The 20,334-nt window shown below is 44.2% G+C and overlaps 1 protein-coding gene across 6 annotated transcripts in view; it reads left to right on the top strand.

Moving 5' to 3' along the window:
• Tbc1d1 (TBC1 domain family member 1) overlaps positions 1–20,334 on the top strand; it is a 221,363-nt gene that overhangs the window by 185,249 nt on the left and 15,780 nt on the right. For 5 of the 6 annotated variants that reach the window (XM_047566308.1, XM_047566310.1, XM_047566313.1 and 2 more), the window contains 3 exons: positions 3,543–3,701; positions 14,433–14,677; positions 16,667–16,826. In XM_047566308.1, the coding sequence (XP_047422264.1) occupies positions 3,543–3,701; positions 14,433–14,677; positions 16,667–16,826 (564 nt within the window). Of the gene's footprint in view, positions 1–3,542; positions 3,702–14,432; positions 14,678–16,666; positions 16,827–18,864; positions 20,278–20,334 lie in introns of those variants that run through there. The other variant, XM_047566314.1, reaches the window with a different exon arrangement.

Below are 20,334 nucleotides of genomic sequence, written 5' to 3'. Positions count from 1 at the left end.
AGAACTGGTCACCCTGCTAGGGTTTTGACTCCCACACTGCCTCAACTGTGCTGTTCTCAGAAGCCAGGAATGTGTGCACAGGTGAAGACTGAGGTTCTGAATTGATAGCAGCTTTCATTTTGACCTTCGGCAGGTGTCCTCACCTTTCTGGGCTCCTGCCTCCTCACTGGTAGCATGAGAGGCTTGGACCAAGCAGAGGACTTTAAGACTGCATTGTAGTTCTGACGTTTTTTGGTAACTTTCGTGGTTGTTGGAGGTATACTCTTACACCAGGTGGCTCCAGGCAGCTGTTTTAAAGAGCAGGAAAGAGAGGAAAGAACACTTCTTATTCTTGACGCCGTTGCTTCTGCAGAAGGCCTTGTGTGTTCTTTGGTAGCTATTCCAGATGTTGGAGCTTCTCAGCACCTGGTCATTGGTTTCTCACTATGCGTTTTAGGAGGAGACCAGGAGAAACGCTCTAGGAACCTGGGCTGTGAGTGGTGGAGTCTGGCAGTGATGACTGGACAGTTTATATTTTAGGGTGGACTGAGGCTGACCGGGGTTCCTCCTCGATCCCTGACCTCATCACATCACTTTGCTGCAAGAGCCATCCTCTAACAGTTCAGGGGCTTCATCAGTCAGCCAGCTTCAACACAGAAAGACTGAATGACTCCATACTAGTGACACTGTCCTTCATGTGGTCCAGAATTTTAAAAGTGAGATTAAATCTAACCATCACTTGGACCTTTCAAATAGAGACTGAGTCACCTCAGACCTTGGAAAGAGAAGACAGTCCTTGCATGGGTGATAAGACCTTTCCTCTCAATGATCTATAGCCCCCCTTCCCATATGACAGAAATAAAGGGATTTATAAAAATTTAAAGTTAAGATTAGATGGAAATGGCAGGATTAAGGAGTCAAAAGAATAATTCTGTGGAATTTCAGGTAATTCAGAATTTAGTTTGGTTCAGAAAGATTTCTCTAAATATTCCTAAATATAAAATCTTAGAAAGCTGGAGCATGTTTTCCTAGGAATAGAATTGCAAAGTGGCCACCTGAGCAGTTAGAAATATCATCCAGATGTAAACTCTGCTTAGCTTTGACCCAGCGGTTCCATCTGATAAACTTTCTCTAGGAATCAGCTAGTCAAAAATGTACTGCAGTAGCAAGCAAGCTTCTTGTGACACTGTTTAATAGCTAGACCCAGAAGAACCCAGTCATGACCATTCCATGTCATACTCCTTGAAAATGACACAGTAGATGTCTCGGACAAGTTGTTCAGTGAGAAATAAAGCACAGTACAGTGTGGTCTCGTGCAGTTGATATTCCCACAGCATATACATGGAGAAGCATCCTTGTGTCTGCAGAAACCTGGGATATAGGCAGGGTGACCATGCCTCCTGGTTCACCTGGTGCCATCCTGGTTTCCAGCTCTTGTCTTGGTAAAATAATCAGTGGCCTTCCTCCTTCACTTTCAGAAGTTTCTGTTTTGAACTGATCACTGTAGTGTAGGTGGTTTTTCACTTTCTTCTTTGTATCTTCTCCTTTTTCAGCCTCCAGGGTGCATATGATACTGTTCAAAGCAGTAAAAATAAAAAGTTATTTACATGAAGGGTGGAGGAATGGCCTCCTGCCTACCCAAAACCCTGCCTGTCAGCCCTGGAACACTCCACACCAGGTCCCTCTCTTGAGTTACGAGAAAAGCACAACAGCACAGAGAGGGCATTCCAGGCCATTTTTAGCAGAAATGTTGGGTCCCGTTTTCATGATCCTTTGCTTGAAATCAGAATCTAAACTCACTCTTGAAACCCAGCATATCTGGTGCTCCCTAGTGACACAGCCAGTATTCTCTTCCTCCAAATAAACAAAATGTCTGATAAGATAATGGGAATGATTTAGTAATAAGAGGAAATTATCATAAGAGGACATCTCATAACTTGGGAATATTTTCCAGTTTGCCAGAGAATGTTCTGTAAAGAAAGCCCCACTATAAATCACTTACCATGCTGACTGGTTTCCTGCTCATGTTTGCTTCTGGTCTGAGTTTGAAGTATTAGGGTAGTATATGTTGTACCCTACTTATTTCTGAATGGGTGGGGAAGGAGAGAAGAAATGGAATCACACCAAAAAGCAGGTATCAGGATTTCCTAGTTCTCTGTAACAAATCACCACAACATTGTTGCCTTAAACAACAAATTTTTCTTCATAGTTCTGGAGGTCCAAAGTCAAGGTGTCAGCAGGACTACACTCAGGCCTTTCCAGCTTCTGTTGACTGCCAGCATCTTGAGTATCTGTATCCTCTGCCTCTTCCTTCATGGTCACACGGCTTCTTCCTCCCCCTCCTCCATCTTGCCCTCTGTGTGTCTGTTAACTTTTTTTTTTTTTTTTTTTTTTTTGGGATGGTACTGGGTATTGAACCCAGGGCCTCATGCTTTCCAGGCATCTGTGTGTCTGTTATAGGGATACTTGTCACTGGATCTAGGGCCCATCTCGGATGATCCAGAATCATCTCCTCATCCCAGGATCCTTACCTAATTAAATCTGCAAAAACCCTTTGTCCAAATAAGGAATATTCATAGGCTCCAGGGATTAGGAAGTGGACATATCCTTTTGAGGAGGGGCACCTTTCAATTTACTGTGCAGAGTCATCAGATTCATGCTGGGATAAACATTTAGAGAAGGCTTGGGATGTGGTCAGTTAATTGGGACCTTGTGTTTCTCCCACAGGCCAACTTTAAAAAAAAAAAAAGAATTCATAGATGTAAAAAGAAAAAACAGAGTACTTCCTACACCTAAAGTATGAGGTGCCGGCAGCAACTCAAGGATCCTTAAGGATGCCTCTCTCATTTGTTTTTCTTCCTTTTCCTTCATCCTTAAGGCTTGACTTATTGAATGATGGATTCTGTGAAACCTGCGTTGCTCAGGTCGCAGTGAGGTGGCTCTCCTTCATCTGAGCTCTGCCTCACTTGGGTTCTGTCCCTTTTACAGTTTGTTCTGTAGTTTGTCATGCTTGTTCTTATTTCCCTAAGACATTATTAATTGGCATCAGGTTGGGGCTTGTGTCATATTCACCAGTTTATTCCTTGCGTAGCAGTCAAACAGTCCCAGTGTAGAACGTCTTTGAAAGGGAAAGGAGCCGGGCGGCTTGGCGCACATCTGTAATCCCAGTGGCTTGGGAGGCTGAGGCAGGAGGATCACAAGTTCAAAGCCAGCCTCAGCAACTTAGCGAGACCCTGTCTCAAAATAAAATATAAAAAGGGCTGGAGATGTGGCTTAGTGTTTAGGCACCTCTGGGTTCAATCCCTGGCACCCCTCCACCAAAAACAAAACAAAATAAAGATGAAGGGAACCAGGGACAGGGCTGGGGAAGTGAGGGGAAGGTCGGGGGTTGGTCATGAGGAAGCAGGGGATAAATTTGGGATTGTTTTCCTCCTGTTCCTGGGCTGTGAATTCATAATGCAACGAGAAGGTTGGTTCAGTGAAATAAAACACAGCTCATTGTTATTGTTAACTTGTGTTCTGTGCATAAATTGTACCTTTGTATTTTCTGCCTCCCTCCAAAGGTGTGCCTCGTCATCACCGGGGTGAAATCTGGAAATTTCTAGCAGAGCAATTCCACCTTAAACACCCGTTTCCCAGTAAACAGCAGCCAAAGGATGTACCCTACAAAGAGCTCCTAAAGCAGCTAACCTCCCAGCAGCACGCCATTCTTATTGACCTTGGTGAGTCTGAACTATCGACTGTAGATGGAAATGGACGGCTTCCTCGCTCGAAAAATCTGAAGAGACTGTCCAAGTTATTTAGTGATCTGCCTTTAGGTTTAGCAATCAGAATTTACGACTGAGACTTTTAATTTAAAAAGCCCTAGAGTAATCGCAAATGTCCTCTTCAAGTATATAAAAATCTCTGTTTTCACTGGCAGCTGGCTCCCCCTGCTTGGGGGGGTAATTCATTAAGGCCATTCATTAGGTCCTAACTGTAGTTCAGTCAGTAATTCAGGTATCGATAGGACATTTTTATAGTCAGCTGAAGGAACATCCTGGGAAACATACAGGCTTGGTTTAATTACAGGAGCCGCTCCCTTGTCTTTACTGCTCACAAACAGAATTCATTAGGAAAATTGTAGGAAGCCCAGTGTGTGTGTGCACGCGCATTTGGGGTGATTTTACTTCGAAAATGGGGTGCCACCTAATCTCTTGACCGGTTTAAAAAAAAAAAAAAAAAACACGAAGATAGAAACAGTGTATCAGATATATGTGTAGTTGCCATAGTGAAGACATCTCTGAATTGGAACTTAATGGTGGAGCACAAAAGACCCTCTGACTGACAGGAGCCCTGCAGGTTCGCAGTGACTGACTACTTGTCTGCTCCCTCTCATAAGGGCCCAGTCTTCCCTGGTGGGGAGCAGGCTCAGGAGCCCGGTGTGCTGCCAGTAGAGCAGGTGGCCCTGCTACCAGAATACCTGTCCTGACTGCCCCCACTGCAGCCTCCCACTCCAGGGTCCCTGACAACGTGAGAGTGTGTGCAGACCAGCAGCCTTGATGGAGGGGGAGGCTGAGGAAGTGCGTGGGATCAGGCAGTCAGTAGCAAGTTTCCTAACCTTAAATGTCATCTTTCAGAAACTGTCCCTGGCTGTGGCCTCTTCTCCAAGTGCAGAGCCCTTCCACCCTGCCCCATGCTCTTTCCCCTTGATGCTTGTCACATTTGTTATTCATACCGTGTTGTTATTGGAGGCTAATACTTATCAGTACCTTGGGCTGAATGTTGTGTAAGGTCAATCTACTTTAGTTAGTCCTCACAGCACTATCACAGAGAGATTATTAAGAAAATTAAAACAGAGCTTAAGCAACTTGTTCAAAACGACACAGCCCATTTGCTGTGAAGCAGTGTGGTGCCCAAACTATGCTCTTGACTCCGGCACCCTACAGCTCTCCCCTGCAGGGTGCAGCTCTCACTAATCTCCACTGTTTCACCAGTATACCCTCCCTCTTAGGACAGTGCCTATCACATAGTAGATGTCAGTAACTCTCCCTGGGTGTCACTGAGAGGCACTGCACTAGCGCTGCAGTTTGACACAACTCTCACCACAGCCCTGAGGCGTTAGCCCTTTATCCTGGAATGAGGAGCCTGAAGCACAGAGACATTACGGTCACCTGAGCAGAGGTGCCAGGACCTAAATCCACTATTAGCTCTGCATTGCAGTAAGGCCCCCGCGCCCAGAAGCCCCACAGACTGTGATGGCAGCAGCTGGCTGGGTGAAGGGTGATGCTGTGACAGGCCTGGGTGGCTGGAGCCCATTTGGCCCACTGACCCCAGGGATAGCAGTTTTGTGAATTGGCAGTAGCTGTGCTGCTAATGTGATGAGTAACAGAGAAAATGACATCATGTTCCTATCATGTGAAATGGAGTGAAAAATAAATTCAGGGTGGGAGGTTGAAAGGGAGAGAGTACGGAGAGTTCCTCCCATCCCACGTACTCCTTTGTGGATGGGAGGAGGGAGCGTTCTCCTCTTTGTTCCTCTTCCACAGGCAGAATCAGCCTTCCTGTGCTCGAGTGTCAGCACTTTTCTCTGAGGGAGGAGACAGTGCAGAACAGCCCCAGAGCCACCGCCCAGCCAGGCCTCCCACCTGCCGCCAGGTGGCCTGCTGAGGATGGCAGAGCCTAGCTACTCTGTTCTCTCTGTCACTTCCCATCCCCAACCTCTCCCTTCAGTGCCCCCAAAGCCAGCTGCATTGTCCCCTGTCCCCCAGTGCTGAACCCTTTCCTCACCTCTTACCCACACCTGACCCGGCCTCCATTTTCAGTATGCTCCAGACACTCTCCCAAGGGCCTAAAAGGACCATGATATGTTTTCCAACTCACTTTGTGTGGTTATCCAGGGACCCTCCCTGGTCAGCTCCTCTTCCCTACTTGACCCTGAGAAGCCTGGACATTGACCCAGACCTAGCAGTGGGGTCCTGTCGCCCCTCACCCAGGCCATGCTGCACCCGCTCAGTTGTGGAGTGTGCACTTTCTGTTTCAACTACACCCTGGCCACCTTGTGACCATATAGGTGTGTGGTACAGAGTGAAGTCCAGTCAGTCCTGTTTTTCTTAAGTGGCATCCATATGCTGGCCAGAACAGGGAGCTCACTGGTTAGATGTATTTTGGTCTTTCATGAGTTCCCCTCCCCCTGCTTCTTGCTTAACTTTCTGAAATTGGCTTTTAGTGTAAAGAACATTTTGCAAACTTTGTACCTCCAAAGAGTAAGAATAATAGACCTTCAGTCGGGTGGTGTTTCATAGTTTGTAAAGTGTTTTCTCACACTTGGTCAGGTTTCATCTTTATGCAGCCCTGCTTGGAATTGGGGATGAAGTTAGTTCCACGTTAGAGGAGATGAATGAAGCCCTGAGGGGTTGAGTGGTTTGCCTAAGCCATAGGCTGCTCAGTGGCCTCCATGTCCTGCCCCTCTGAGATACCTGTTGCTTCCATCTCTTGTGGCTCTGCTCCCTTCATCCCTGCATGTGGGCCCAGGAGGAAATGACTACTCTGGTGGCTTAGCAGGTGACATCTGGCAGGTCACTCAGAAACCTGCCCCACTCTTTATGCCTGGACAGTGCTTCACCCATTGTCCAGGATTCAGATGACCCTGACCTTCCTCTTCTATAGTCTTTGGCTCTGTTCTGGGTGGAAGATATGGACCACCAAGCTTTCTGCCTTCTGGCTGGGGCTCCTGCTCTCTTTCTGCCCACGGTGGGGGCTGCAGGTGAAACTGAGCAACTACCTGGAGCCTCCTTTCAGGCTCACTTTGCTTCCTATCTGGAATACCTTCAGCAGTTAACTGCTTCCACCTGGTGAAGCTGTCTGGCCTCTCCTGTGTAGGAGGGATTTATCTGGAAGAATACTTGACAGTTCAGAGACACAGAATCCCTGCTAAAGCAGAGAGCAGGAACGGGAACTCATTTCTCAGATTGCTTTGCTGCAGTCCCATTAACGTGTGTTATAGGTCACTAAAGTAGTGGCACTCTGAAGGGCCCTGTGAGGTTCTGATGAATTTCTCTGTGCCCACAAGTGGGATTTTTGAATGGGCTTCTAGGTGTCCTGGACCTGTGAGACCAGATGAACTCAGGCTGCCCGTGCTGTAGAGTGGCACAGCGCACGTGTCAAGGATACCCTTAGGTCAAGACTCCAGCATGGCACCTGTCGCGCTTGAACTTCCACTTAATGTATTTTAACCAGATGTTTAAAACCTGCCTGGTGGCTGGATGAAAAGGAACTGGTCCAAGTGTCCAAAAAGAATTTTTCTCCTTGCCTTTTTAGAATCAATAGAAGTCAAGGAGTAGTGGACCTTCAACAATGAGGTTGTTGGATGAGGGTGTTTATGGTGACCTCACATAAGGAGCAGTGTCTCCCTTCCCTTTGCCTGGTTGGTGTGGCAGTGCTGTGCCACACCCTTTGCTGTTCCTTGCCTATGGGTACGGTGGGAGCACTGCCTTCTCTTTCATCTTTGGATTAGAGTCTGGTTTGAGAAACTGCTCTGTGGAGGTCAGCTGAAAAGTCACAGTCCCAGGGTCTAATAAATTCCTGCACCAGTGGCTGCCTGCACTATGCCAGTGTATGCTGTCATTTCTGATATCATTGCAGTCACATCATGAAATTGTATTTGGTCATTTAAATGTGCCCTGTAACCTCAGAGTGATATCACTAAAGGCAGGTGATAAAATGTAAGTGAAACGGGGTGCGATTTCTTTTCCTATTAGAGGTCTGCAGTCTTCCCAATCCCCTCGAGTCAGTTGTGGTGTGCCAGCATGTGCTAACAACCGGTTCTTCCCACCATCCCCGAAAGAAGCACTACTGTCAATATTTGCAGATTTCCATGGTGTCCAGACACTACCGCAGTCAGTTTTAAGCTACCAGCATGAAGTCAGGGGTGGTGGAGTTGGGCACAGATGTACACAGGGCCCTGAGGAGCTAGCGCCAGCAGTCACTGTGCTATCAGAGGTGTCCTAGAAATAATCCTCTAGGGAAGAGTTCTCCTTGCTTCATCTCCCAACCATGCCATTGATGGGAATTCTAGATAGTTCCTGAGCACCTGGTGTGTTCTTGCCTGTAGGACACACATATTCCCGAGGGAAGGCAGTCATTAGACAACTGATGATGAAGTTATTTGAAAGTCTAAGAAGTAATACAAAGGGCATTTTTTCCCCTTCAGTTCCTCTTTTCAAATTTTGCTCAAAGCCAATTGCAACAATTTAAGAGGATGTTAGGACCACAGATCTTCATCCAGGAAGGAATTCTGCATATCATTTGCTTGTGGGTTACTCTTTATTCTGCAAATAAGGAACCAGCCCAGCAGCTGGAGGTCAGGGTGGGCTTTCTGGTTTCCAGTACCACTGCAGAGATTAGGGATCTCCACGTGTTCTTGGGAACACCTAGATGGCAGGCCCCTGAGGAAAGGAGCAAAAGAAAGTCATTAGAGATGATTGTTCAGAGCATCAGCCAGAATGAAAAGCTTTGCAGGTGGCACCATGTTTCCATTGAGAGACCTCAGGCCTCTGAGCAACTGCAGTGTAGTTGACAAAGTGAGCGGGGACCTCACCCAAGGTGAGGTCAGGTGGGCTCTGTGTAGAATGAGGCAGGACACTCAGACTGGACAGTGCTTCTCACTGCATTGGACAGGAGCCACCTGCAGGATCCCTTGAGGAGCTTATAAACATGTTTCTGAGGGGCCAACCTGGAAGGTGCAGGTTCAACAAACCCCAGATGATCTGATGCAGTTCCCCTGGGAACTGCTGGGGAAGTCTCTTCACCCTCCTCCTGGAGCCTGGAGGGGAGCAGAGACTGATTCTGAAAAAGCATCCCTTAGATGAGTGCAATTCTTGGGAACACCTAGATGGCAGAGATTTCCATGGAAGTTAAGTTCCAGGTTGCTTAGACGTTTAAGTGGTGGATCTCCTTATCCAGTCTTCCTAGCATGTTTCTCCACTTAGACAAGATGCAAAATTGCTGCATTTGCTTTCATATAATTAAGGGATTTTCTTTTTGCTCACATTTGACGCTCTCCACTGAATCTTTTTTTCTTTAATTTTTAATTTTTAATTTTTTTATTTTTTGAATCAGTTAAGAGTTGATCATGGATATTCTTTTATAACCCAACAATCATCAGCAACAGAAGAGTTTTTAACCAATGGCACAGTACTTTTAGAAATTGAAAATATTATTGTATGTCACTGAAATTATACCAGTCGATAGTCAGTCTCTTGAGAGATTAGCAAGTGCTTTACCCTCTGTCTCCTGTACAAGTGGACAGTACAATAATAATAATAAAATGAGCAATAATGCAGGTGAGTGATATGTGCTAGACAATTATGTCAACTCAAACACTGAAACAAAAATAGATGTCTATCAGAAAACATTCTTTTTGTGGATTATAATCTTCCTCTCAAAAAACAAACAGCAATATTATTAAAATACTGTGGAGATTTTGAGAATATACAAAGACAATTTTTTAAAACACATGGATTGAATAATGCTGAAATGAACACAAGCGTGTATGCATCTCTTCCTAATCCTCTTTTCAATTTGTTTGCATGTAAACCCAAAGGTCAATGCAGGACAGTTTTCCGAATAGCCTTAGACCACACCAGTTCTAACTCCCTTTCCTCACTTATAAAGTAAAGGCAGACTATCCTGGAAATCAATATCCTCAGACAAGTTGGAGCAGGCAAGAACAGCATGAACTGTGTTACAGACCTCTCCTGGAAATTGGATGCTCTTCAACTCTTTGACCAAGCCTTCGTGTTGTTGCCCTTAAGGTATAAATCCTAGAAGCTATAAAACCCAAGGAAGCCTGTTTTCAGAGTCACTCAGCATTAGGGGCAGGTGGAGAAAGTGCAGAAAAGACTCCATTCACCCAGGCAGCTTTCCTGAGGCTTGGAGGAACTCATCATGAATTCCAGACCTCTGTTGTCCTTTGATGCCTATCTGTATATAATAAATCTGCCTCATGTCACTTGCATATGAATGTTCTGTTTCACAGAACTCAGACTGGAATTTAGGTGACCAGTATAGGGAAGCTGAATCAATCACAGTGTGATTGCTAAATCATTTGGAGTTTTATTTTTAATTTGGGGGTGAACTTTTTTTTCCATAAAGCATAAAGACTACACTACTTTGCATTCCATCAAAAGTGTACAGGGGCTCCCTTTTCTCTAAAACCTCATAACAATTATTAACACTTGTTCATTTGTTGTTGTTTTGTTTTGTTTTGTTTTTTAATAACAGTTGTCCTGGAAAGGTGTGAGGTCATACCATATTGTGGTTTTGATTTCTATTTCCCTGATAATTAAAGATGTTGAGCACTATTCTTATGCCTGTTGAATTTGTGATGTGTGAATTGTTTGTTTTTTTTCTTGTTGTTGTGTGTGTGTGTATTTTTTTAAAGGTTTCTTTTTTTTTATAGACCTTTATTTTATTTATTCATTTTTATGTGGTGCTGAGAATCGAACCCAGTTCCTCACACATGCTAGGCAAGCACTTTACCACTGAGCCACATCCGCGGCCCCTGTGTGTGTATTTTTAAATGTATTTTTGCTTATCCATTTGTCTCCCCATTTTTAGATCAGGTTATTGGGATTTTTTAGTATTGAGTTATATGAGGTTCTTATATATTTTGGAAATTCACCCAATATTGAATATATGACTTGCAAATAGTTTTCTGTAAGTTTTTTGGTGGTTGTTTTGCTATGCACACTTACCTTTGATCTAACTCTATTCGTCTATTGTTGCTATAACAATAGCAACCCATACTCTGGTAGTAATAGCCAAACAATTATTTCCAAGATTGATTTCAAAAGGATTTTCCTCCTGTTTCACCGTTTCAAATGTTATGCTTAAGTCCTCAGTGTATTTTGATTTGATTTTGCACATGTCATGAGACAGGTATCCACTTTCATTGTTTGCATGTTTATATCCAGTGTCCCTGACACCATTTGTTGAGATGAAATCCTTTTCTTACTCTTATGTTCTAGGCACCTCTGTTGAAAGTCAGATATGTCTTTAAAAACCACTAGACAACAGACACTCACTGGCATCCCTCTCTTGAGGACCCTTGCCTTCAAGAGCTCTGCTTTCTTTCTTTCTATTACTCTAATAAATCTTGTCACTTTGCTCATGCCTTGAATTCGTGACACAAAAAACCTGACTTCCTAGATCCGTGTTACAAAATTTTAACAGTGTAGTAATCAAAACAGTATTATCTTGGCATAATAACAGGCATATAGACCAATGTTGCAGAATAGAGAAGCCAGCAATAAACTTACACATTTATGATGAATTGATTTTCCACTGAATCTTATAATATCATTCTCACTTTGCACATGAAAGGTAGATAGCTCTAGCTAGAAATTGTAAAGACCTGCAGTTCTTTACTTTGTGGTAAAACCGTAGAGGACACTTTAAAGAGGCAGGCCTCTTATTTCAATTCACTTACAGGAAGGTCTCCACAGTTTTTATCTAGTTTGCAGAAATGAGCTACGTTTCCCTAAACTGGAGCATTCTAGAGCCAGTGTGCGTCTGGGGTGGGGAGTGGGAGTGAGACTTCTAAAGCCTGTCTGTCTTGAGTCAGAGACAGTCTAGGATCTTTTCGCAAACTTTCAACTTAGTAAACAACAAACAGTATTTTGCTCATAGTGACTGTGCTTTGAGTGAGCAGTGAAGTGCAAGGGGCTGACCATGTCCTCAGGTGTGTGCTCTGCAGGCCCCAGGCCCCACTGCAGATGAGCATCACATGGATGGTCTTTGAGAACTGTGTTTTTTCTCCCTAGTGGTAGCTAAGTGCCTTCTAGTTTGGGGCTAGCCGTCTGCAGCACCAATGCTGGACTATATGAATAGGATTTTCTGAGGAACATTTTTAATCCAAATGGTCCATTCTCTATCTGATAGTCTGCATCCCCCTCCATACCTGGACTGTCAGGAATGTGCGCAGTTGTGGTATTCCAAAAATTCTGATATCCAGATCCCCTTCACTTAAAATTATTGAATAGCCCAAAGAGCTTTTGTTTACATGGACAATTTCTATTGGTATTCACCACAATAGAAATTAAAACTAATGGAAGAACTCTGGATTGTATAGAGGGAAATGAGGCGGGGGGAGAGGGCAGGGATAGGAAAGATAGTGGAGTGAGACAGACATCATTACCTAGGTACATGTATGATTACACAAATGGTGTGAATCTACATCGTGTACAACCATAGAAACGAAAAGTTGTACCCCATTTGTGTACAATGAATCAAAATGCAGTCTGTAAAAATACTAAAAAATTAAATAAAACTGGTGAAGTTTAAAAATACTTGCATATTTATTTTAAAATAACTATAATAAACTCATACATATAAATGTATTGTGGAAATGACTATTTCCAGAAAAGGTGAGAACACTGACGTTTTATGTTAAGAAGTATCTAATGTCTGATTTAATAGAATCAGCTGGATTATCATATTTGCTTTATTCTCTCTGTTGTGGTTATGTTATTTCAAGTACACAAAGAAAACACTGACTCCACAGATCTGTAATTGGAAAAGGGAAGTGTGGCCCCTGAAAGGGGACCCCCACACCTCCAGGGCCCTCTAACTAACCACAGTTGTGAACTATTGGCCTCTAAGAAGGTAAAGTAGAACTAGAATACAGTGTAGAGCATGGTCTGTGCCACAGAGTCAGATGACAGTCATCTCCTGTCAGTCAGGAGCTGAAGGCCACGGCTCAGTGCTCTTCCCCTACCTGGTAAGGACCTGGGCACCCATCTGATTGTACTGAGGACAGCACTCCATGACAGGAAATTGCATTTAGAATCTCAGGGAACACACTTGGAAACTTGTTAGCTTGGATAGGTTTCTGACATAAACAAAATCAATTACACTTTCTAAAATTCTGCAACATGCATGACTTGACTGGTTTGATAGTAACTAAAGATGGGAAAGACTGGGGTTCACAGGTGTTCAGTGAATCTAGAAGGTGATAGAGTTTATTATTATTACCTGGAATTCCTAGTAGCTTTGTGTTGTACACAGTTGAATTCCAAATTTTGTGAAATCAGTTATTGGGCTGAAACTTTCCTTTGCCTCTGGAAGAGTGTTAGTAAAAATAAAATTTCCAGGCTCCTATGGAACATCTTAGTTAATAAACTAATGCAGGGTCACTCCTCTACCTTAAATGTAAATGATTTTGCATTGGTGCTTCAGAACTGTGGTATGTATACCTCTTTTTTTTTTTTTTTTGTCTTGGAAGTGGGATTTTGAGAATGTATGGTGTATATCTGCCAGATATGTGTCTTGCTGTTCTGCTTATGTTAAAGAGGAGGAGGCCAAGGTTCAGAGAAGTAAACTGGAGCTGTATGTGCCAGAGGTGGGAGGTGAGTGGGTGGGGCTCCAGACTAGTAGAGTAGAGCATTTGTTCTTTGAGCATTGGTTTTGATTACTTTCTAGCAGCAGACTAACATGAATAAGGAGTATTTGGGAAAGAATCGTTCGGAAGAGGTAGAGCAGGAAAGAAGTGACTACAGAACAGGAAACCAGGAAAGGAGGAGACTGTTATACTCTCAGCCACATCTGGATGACTTAACTGCTTTCTCAGGAAGCCGAGGAAGAACATATGAGCGTAGCCTTCTCCTCTGCTGAAACTGAATAACTATAATTAATGTGTGGCCAGATGCACCTTTGTTGACCTGACCCAGCCCAACATTCTCACCTGTGTTCAAGCACGCCTGCAAATCTCTTAACCAGGCACGCTTATGCTCCCTGGAAACCCGCCTCCCATGCATCACATTCCAAAAGGAGAGGACGAAAACCACAAAAAGCCTACTGCCCCCCTCCCAAATCCTTAAGTTTTATTTGAATGTCAACTTTTTTTGTGAAAATAATCAAGATTTTTGAGAGCTCTCTATTATTTTTTTAACTCTTCTTGAAGTCAACTCTTGTGTGAAAGAAAACACCCTCCGCCCGCCAGCCTGTTGGAGACCATGCCTGTGGTTTGGAGTGCAGAAATGTGCGTGTGATGAGAAGCATTTGCCAACAGAGTCCATGTGGTCTTGGAAAGACTCACTGGGAGGGTCTGTAGCAAGAGAGTAGGGTGGGGGTCAGGAAACTAGGGCTTTCATGTTCCTCTTGAGAATGGAAGTTCAATGGTTTTTGTTTTATATTGAAATCTACATATTCGCAGGATCAAAGATCATTCTGATTTCTTTCACCCAAATCACCAAAAATATAAAAAGCTTGATTTATTGCTAATTTTTGAATTGCAAACATTATTCCAGAAACAACCAGCTGACCTTGTTTAGAGAGCAGAGGTGGTGTTAAAGGCTGATTTATGTTATGATCCAACTTCTGAAGATCGTTGCTTTAACCTGAAGCACATTGCATTTCTGGCTCAGTAGTAGTCTTTCTTATTTTATGACAATTTTTCTGTATTCGTTTCCCAGGGCGAACCTTTCCAACACATCCGTACTTCTCTGCTCAGCTTGGAGCAGGGCAGCTGTCTCTTTACAACATTTTGAAGGCCTACTCACTTCTAGACCAGGAAGTAGGATACTGCCAAGGTCTCAGCTTTGTGGCAGGCATTTTGCTGCTTCATATGAGTGAGGAAGAGGCATTTAAAATGCTCAAGTTTTTGATGTTTGACATGGGACTGCGGAAGCAATATCGGCCGGACATGATAATTTTACAGGTACAGAGCATTCCTTATGTCTTTAATAATAAAAACAAATGCTAAAAGTGTGTGTTGTCACCTCATGTAAACCTAAGGTGTCTTTCTAACACCCATGAACCTTCTAATAGCCTACATTGCTGATAGATTCTCTGTGCTAGGCCTTGTTTCTTGTGCTTTATATACCTGCACCATGACCCACAGGAGGATACTGTTAATTGGCTCATTTTGTTTATAGGAAAACTGAGGCTCAAAGCAGTCACATCTTTGGGCCAGGTCACACAGCTAGCAAGTGGCAGAGCTGGCATTTAAACCCAGGCCTCTCTGTCTCTGGGACCTTCCATCTCCTGCCCTTCATTAACTTCAGGCAGTCTAACTGCAGCCTCCTCTGCCCAGTACCTGCTTCCCAGCCCTGTCATCCAGGGTTCAGCTCAGATGCCACATCCTGGGAGAAGCTCTTCCTGATCACTGTATGCTGTGACCTCCCTCTTGCACCCCAGCCTCACTGTCACTTCAGCCTCCTCATTTCTTTGGCATAACATCTTTACTGCCAGAAATTACCTTTTTTTTTTTGTTTGCTCATTGACTTGTTTTCTGACTTGACGTGGCATGTAAGCTTTATGGGAGGGGGGAGGGTTTTGCTAGTGTCTAGTTTCTATAGTGGTGCCCAGGATGGAGCGGGGACAGGCAGTATCTACTGAATGACCAGGTCTGTCAAAGGAAGCCAAGCAGAGCAGCATGGCCACATGCCAGGCCCTGCCCTCTGCATTTCAGAGTTGGGGAGAGGGCTGGATCCTTCTTCGAGAATACATCTAAATGTCACTTAAAATGTTGAAATGAGTTGATGTGTTCATTTCCCAGCAGGGTGCTATAATTTCAGAGCCTTAGAAAGTATCATTAGAGCTAAAGACTTTGAGAATACCAGATTACATGATTGAAAATCGTTTTGTGTCCACTTGTGAATATGAACCACATTAACATGATCTCATAGAGGGAAACTGTTTTGTCCCCTGAAAGATTTGATCACATAGCACTTTCCACACATTGTCAGGCTCTTCCTATGTTCCCTTTTGTTATCTTTACTGTAGAGGCAGCTGTCATCAGAGAGTGGATTTTTTTTAAATTTCCTATAATGTAGCATAACACAAGTCTTTGATGGGCCAGTGGCCTCAGTTGATTAGGCTTTAGATACAGAAGAGCTATGGCTAATGTTTAAAAGAAGTTTATATTTTAGGACTCTGAAGTGGTTTTACTTTATTTCTCCCATTTTGGGGTAGTACATACCCAGCTTGGAGCATCTCAGTTGGATTCTAACCCTTGTTGGGTTGTTGTTTCTTTAGGCCCAGGTCATGGGACCGCTGGGCTGGCTCAGAAACCCGAGGACCATGGGCTGCTGGGAACTGGAGTGAGCTTCCTGCCAGAACTGTATCATTCTCTAAGGAAGGAACCCTTGACTTTGGAGTTCAACTTTAATTGGAAAAAGTTATTCACCTTAAGAAAAATACTTGACTTCCTGTGTGATCTTGCCCAGGATCTATGTGTTCCATATGTTATAAATCTAAAGAAATTACACTTGTCCTGCCTTTGAGTAGTTTTGGGAGTCCTGAGGGAATTGACTGAGTGAACGTGTATGGTGAACTTCTCTGGAATTGTGATGTGACCTCAGTTTATTCTTAGCAGAGAGACTGGCCTTTTATTTCTAATTTGCCTGCATCTGTGTATTTGTATGAGAATTTTTAAAATGCTAGCACAAAGCAGATGTTTAGATTCCCTTAACCGAGGAACACAGGGGACAGTAAAAAGGAAGTGTCCAGAGACCCAACACTAGTGTCCTGGGCCTCCTCCGAGCCAATGCCTCTTATACCGCGGTCCCCCCAGGAAGCATTGTTGGAGGGGCTAGTAGCTGAGGAAAGGTTGAAGTGTCATGATTCTCTTAGGCATGAGGATGGGAAAGTTAGTGTGCACAGCCCATCTTGGATTCTCAGCACCTACGGGCATCTGTCCCTGCAGATCCAGATGTACCAGCTCTCGCGGCTTCTCCATGACTACCACAGAGACCTCTACGATCACTTAGAGGAGCACGAGATCGGCCCCAGCCTCTATGCTGCACCCTGGTTCCTCACTGTGTTCGCCTCACAATTCCCGCTGGGCTTTGTAGCCAGAGTCTTCGGTGAGCATTCTCCTGTCACCTGTGGGACGAAAAACATTTCTTGTCACTTGATCTTGGTTCTGCCCAATTTTGTAACTGTGTCACTCACTAGAAGCAGGGTATTATTGATAGTCTGGGTTTAGTTAGGGTTGGTTTTGGGACTCCTGGGTCCTGCTTAGCTTCTGGAAGTACTGGGGCTTGCCTGGCTGCCTCCACCTTGAGAGTTCAGTCAGTTTCTCTCATACGGGGCTCTCCCTCGGGGAAGTGTGCGGCAGCCTTGATCGAGGAGCTCCGCTTTCTACATCTCCACCCCCAGCCTCTGACCTGGTGCTTTTTCTAGGTTCCTTTTGTGTCTCCTCCTTTCCTTCTTTTCTCTCACTGCCTGTGGCTCTCATTTTCTCCAGTCACTCTGGAAGACCCTTGGCAGGACCCGAGGCCCCTCTATGTGGGTGATTCTCTCCTCTTCTGCTCTGACACCTCTCACACCCCCTGCCTTGCCCTGCTGTGACCTTAGACTCCACATACCAAACCTACCCTTTTCTTGATTTACTCTTTGAGAAACATGGGAGTTCACAGGTGAAGTCTCACAACCTCCTTGAGATGGCAGGGACAGGGCCATCCTCTTGCATGTCAGGAACCCTGTGAAATACGGTGAGCACAATCAATTCCTGTAAGCTTATTTTCCTCACTTTAAGATGAAACTAACGTTTTTTTGACAATTCAGGTTCTTTTCACTTATTTTCTTATTGTAAAGGAGGAGGTTGCTAAAAAAATGGATAATTATCACATATCAAGTGTATTTAAACGTCCTTTATGAAAAGTCATTTGATAGTTTAAAAACATGTAATCTTTCAAAGATTTATTTATAGAATCAGAGAACATCTTAAAGGGAATATACAAAAACACCGAGAGTACTATTTTAGGCGTACTTTGGTAGACATCTTGTATATCCAAATTATAGAAATCCTAACATTTGCTTTTTAATCTAAGTGAGCACTAACTCTTCTTTTCTCCTCACCTTCCACAGAGTGCTGGGGCTGGATTTCTGACATTATGCACTTCTATCCACAAGGACCTTTGAAGAATCCCCACTTGGCTTTACTAAAGGAATCTCTGTTCTTAAAATATTCACTGTCCTTTTGCATTAACTGTCTTTTCAAATCAATTTTTATTTTCTAGCACCCCCCCCCCCCAGAAAAATTAATCACTAAAAGAGAACTAAAAGCTACCTCCTGGTTAAGCAAATCATGAGTGAGATTTCATGAAGGTTTAGACCATAGTCAAAACAAATAATTAAAATCCTCAGTACTTCACTAACAAAAGAGTTACAAAAACAATGAGATCTCTAGCTATGTAAAAAGCCAGGTGTGATGGCATACCCGATAATCCCAGCTCCTTAGGAAGCTGAGGCAGAAGATTCCACGTTCGAGGCCAAGCTGGATAACTTAGACCCTGTATCAATAATAAAATAAAGAGGGCTGGGGATATAGCTTGGTGGTAGAGTGCTTGCCTCGAATGCTCAAAGCCCTGTGTTCCATCCCCAGTATTTGCAGAAAAAAATACAGATATTAGATCTCTAGCTGTGGCCTTCGGTTTTTCTTGTTGTTTTGTTGCCAGTAATTTGTGTTTTTTACTTTGGATAAATGAAAAACAAATCATCAGTCCACCTTATAGTTTCTCATAATTTTTCCTACAAGGTCACAAAGGGACTGAGGATTGAGGGAGGAAGGAGGGAATGCCATTTTTTAGTTTGAAAATAGCCCAGGCGTTGCATTCCATGGTTTATGAACAAAGTTCTCTCCAGGGGGCTGGGCTGACCACCAGCTGGAGCTGGAAGGGGCTGCATGGTGGTCACTGAGTCACCCCTGCCTGTGGGCCACTGCGGGAGCTGCTGCCTGCAGGGAGTTCTGGGCTCTGGGGAAAAGTCTTTCCTTAGGCTGCATAAGTGGGCAAAGGACATGAAAAAAGAAGCAAAGCGCCCTTCTGTTGTGGAATGATTTAGAGCTCTGTGAAGCGCCTTCTAGAAATGAGCTCATGGTAAAAGCTGAGGAGGATGTTTTTCTCTGTGGAGGCAGTGGTGGGTTTTTGAGTTTCTTATGCAGCATAAAGGTGCCAGTGTTGCCTAATCCCTGGGTCCCACAGTCCCCTACTGGATTAATTGGGTTCCTGTCTGGCTGATCGAGGACTCTGGGGATTACAGGCAGCCATGGTATCTCAAGGCATCCCTGTGCTGTGACGTTGCTCTGCAGACACCATTGGATGTTTTCCCATAGTCCTTGTAGCCTTCAGGACTTCAAAAATTTAGTTGGTTCCATGAAAAGATGGTTTTTAAAAGCCATTTCTAAATACAGTGTCGGTGATTTAACCCTGTTTGTTGAGCTCCAGGTGGTAGGTACTTAGTTCTAAATTCTGAAGCCTGCCATCTAGACGCTGTCATCTTTTTTGGCTAAGGGCCCATTTCATCATAAGCCTCTAAGCCTGGATAAACCCTAAAAACAAATGGACCTTTGTTGATTGTGCACTATTTCATACATAAGTAAAAGATTCTCCACTTACATCAGAATAGCTCACGTATGAATTACAGGTCACTTCAAATTAAGGAAATTAAGGATTTGCTATCTGAAGGGCAGCTGCCAGTGATGTGTGTGCCTCAGCCTTGTGTGGTAGTCACTGGCTAGCTGTCATCCTGCCAGGTGCCACACAGCTCTCCTCTGTATGTTTCTGGTTGGGGTTAACAGGGCCCTGGGGGAAATGCTTATTCTGTTCTCCTTGTAACCATAGCTGCCTGTAGGGGAATATCTAGGAAATAGGAGCTGCTGACTCCTGCTGGTAGAGGAGGCTGCAGTGTTGGGCTCCTGGTATTTTCCTTCAGGATGTCCTGCCAAGGAGATGATGAGGTGGTGGGGCATGAAACTGAGGGTTTTCTCATAAGCCACCTATAGTGCAGTGCAGGCTTCTGTGAAATTTTTGGACAAAAATAGACTGGGAAAACAAGTTTGTCTGTATGACCAGGAAACCGTCTGGCCATTTGGGCAATGTCACGCAGTGACAATGAAGTGAGTTTTTAAAAATCCGCGTAGTAAGCTGGGTGTGGTGGTGCATGCCTGCAATTCCATCTACTCAGGATGCCGAGACAGGAAGGTAGGAAGTTCAAGACAAACCTGGGCAACTTGTTGAGACCCTGTCTCAAAATAAAAAAAATAAATAAAAAATAAAATAAGCTAGGGATGTAGCTCAGTGGTGGGGCTCCCTTGGGTTTACTCCCCAGTACCTGAATTAATGAACAAATTGTTGTCAGCCTTCCTGGCTCCCTGTCTGCTCCTGATAGAAATATGGGGCGCCACAACCAGAGGACTGCGGCCTCCTGGGAGAAAGTCAAGGAGAGAGAGGGCTTAGCCTGGACAAAGACAGGTGGCTGGAAGAGACACCACGCGAGTTCACAGAGGAAACTTTGATTTGAGATCACAGGATTGTAAGTAGAGGTCCCATCCGTGGGAACAGGGGAACTGGCCTCTGCAGCATCTTCCAA

The sequence above is a fragment of the Sciurus carolinensis genome, chromosome 10 (assembly GCF_902686445.1).
Source record: "Sciurus carolinensis chromosome 10, mSciCar1.2, whole genome shotgun sequence".
In the NCBI taxonomy this organism is placed as follows: domain Eukaryota; kingdom Metazoa; phylum Chordata; class Mammalia; order Rodentia; family Sciuridae; genus Sciurus; species Sciurus carolinensis.
This window is presented reverse-complemented; position numbering and strand designations above follow the sequence as displayed.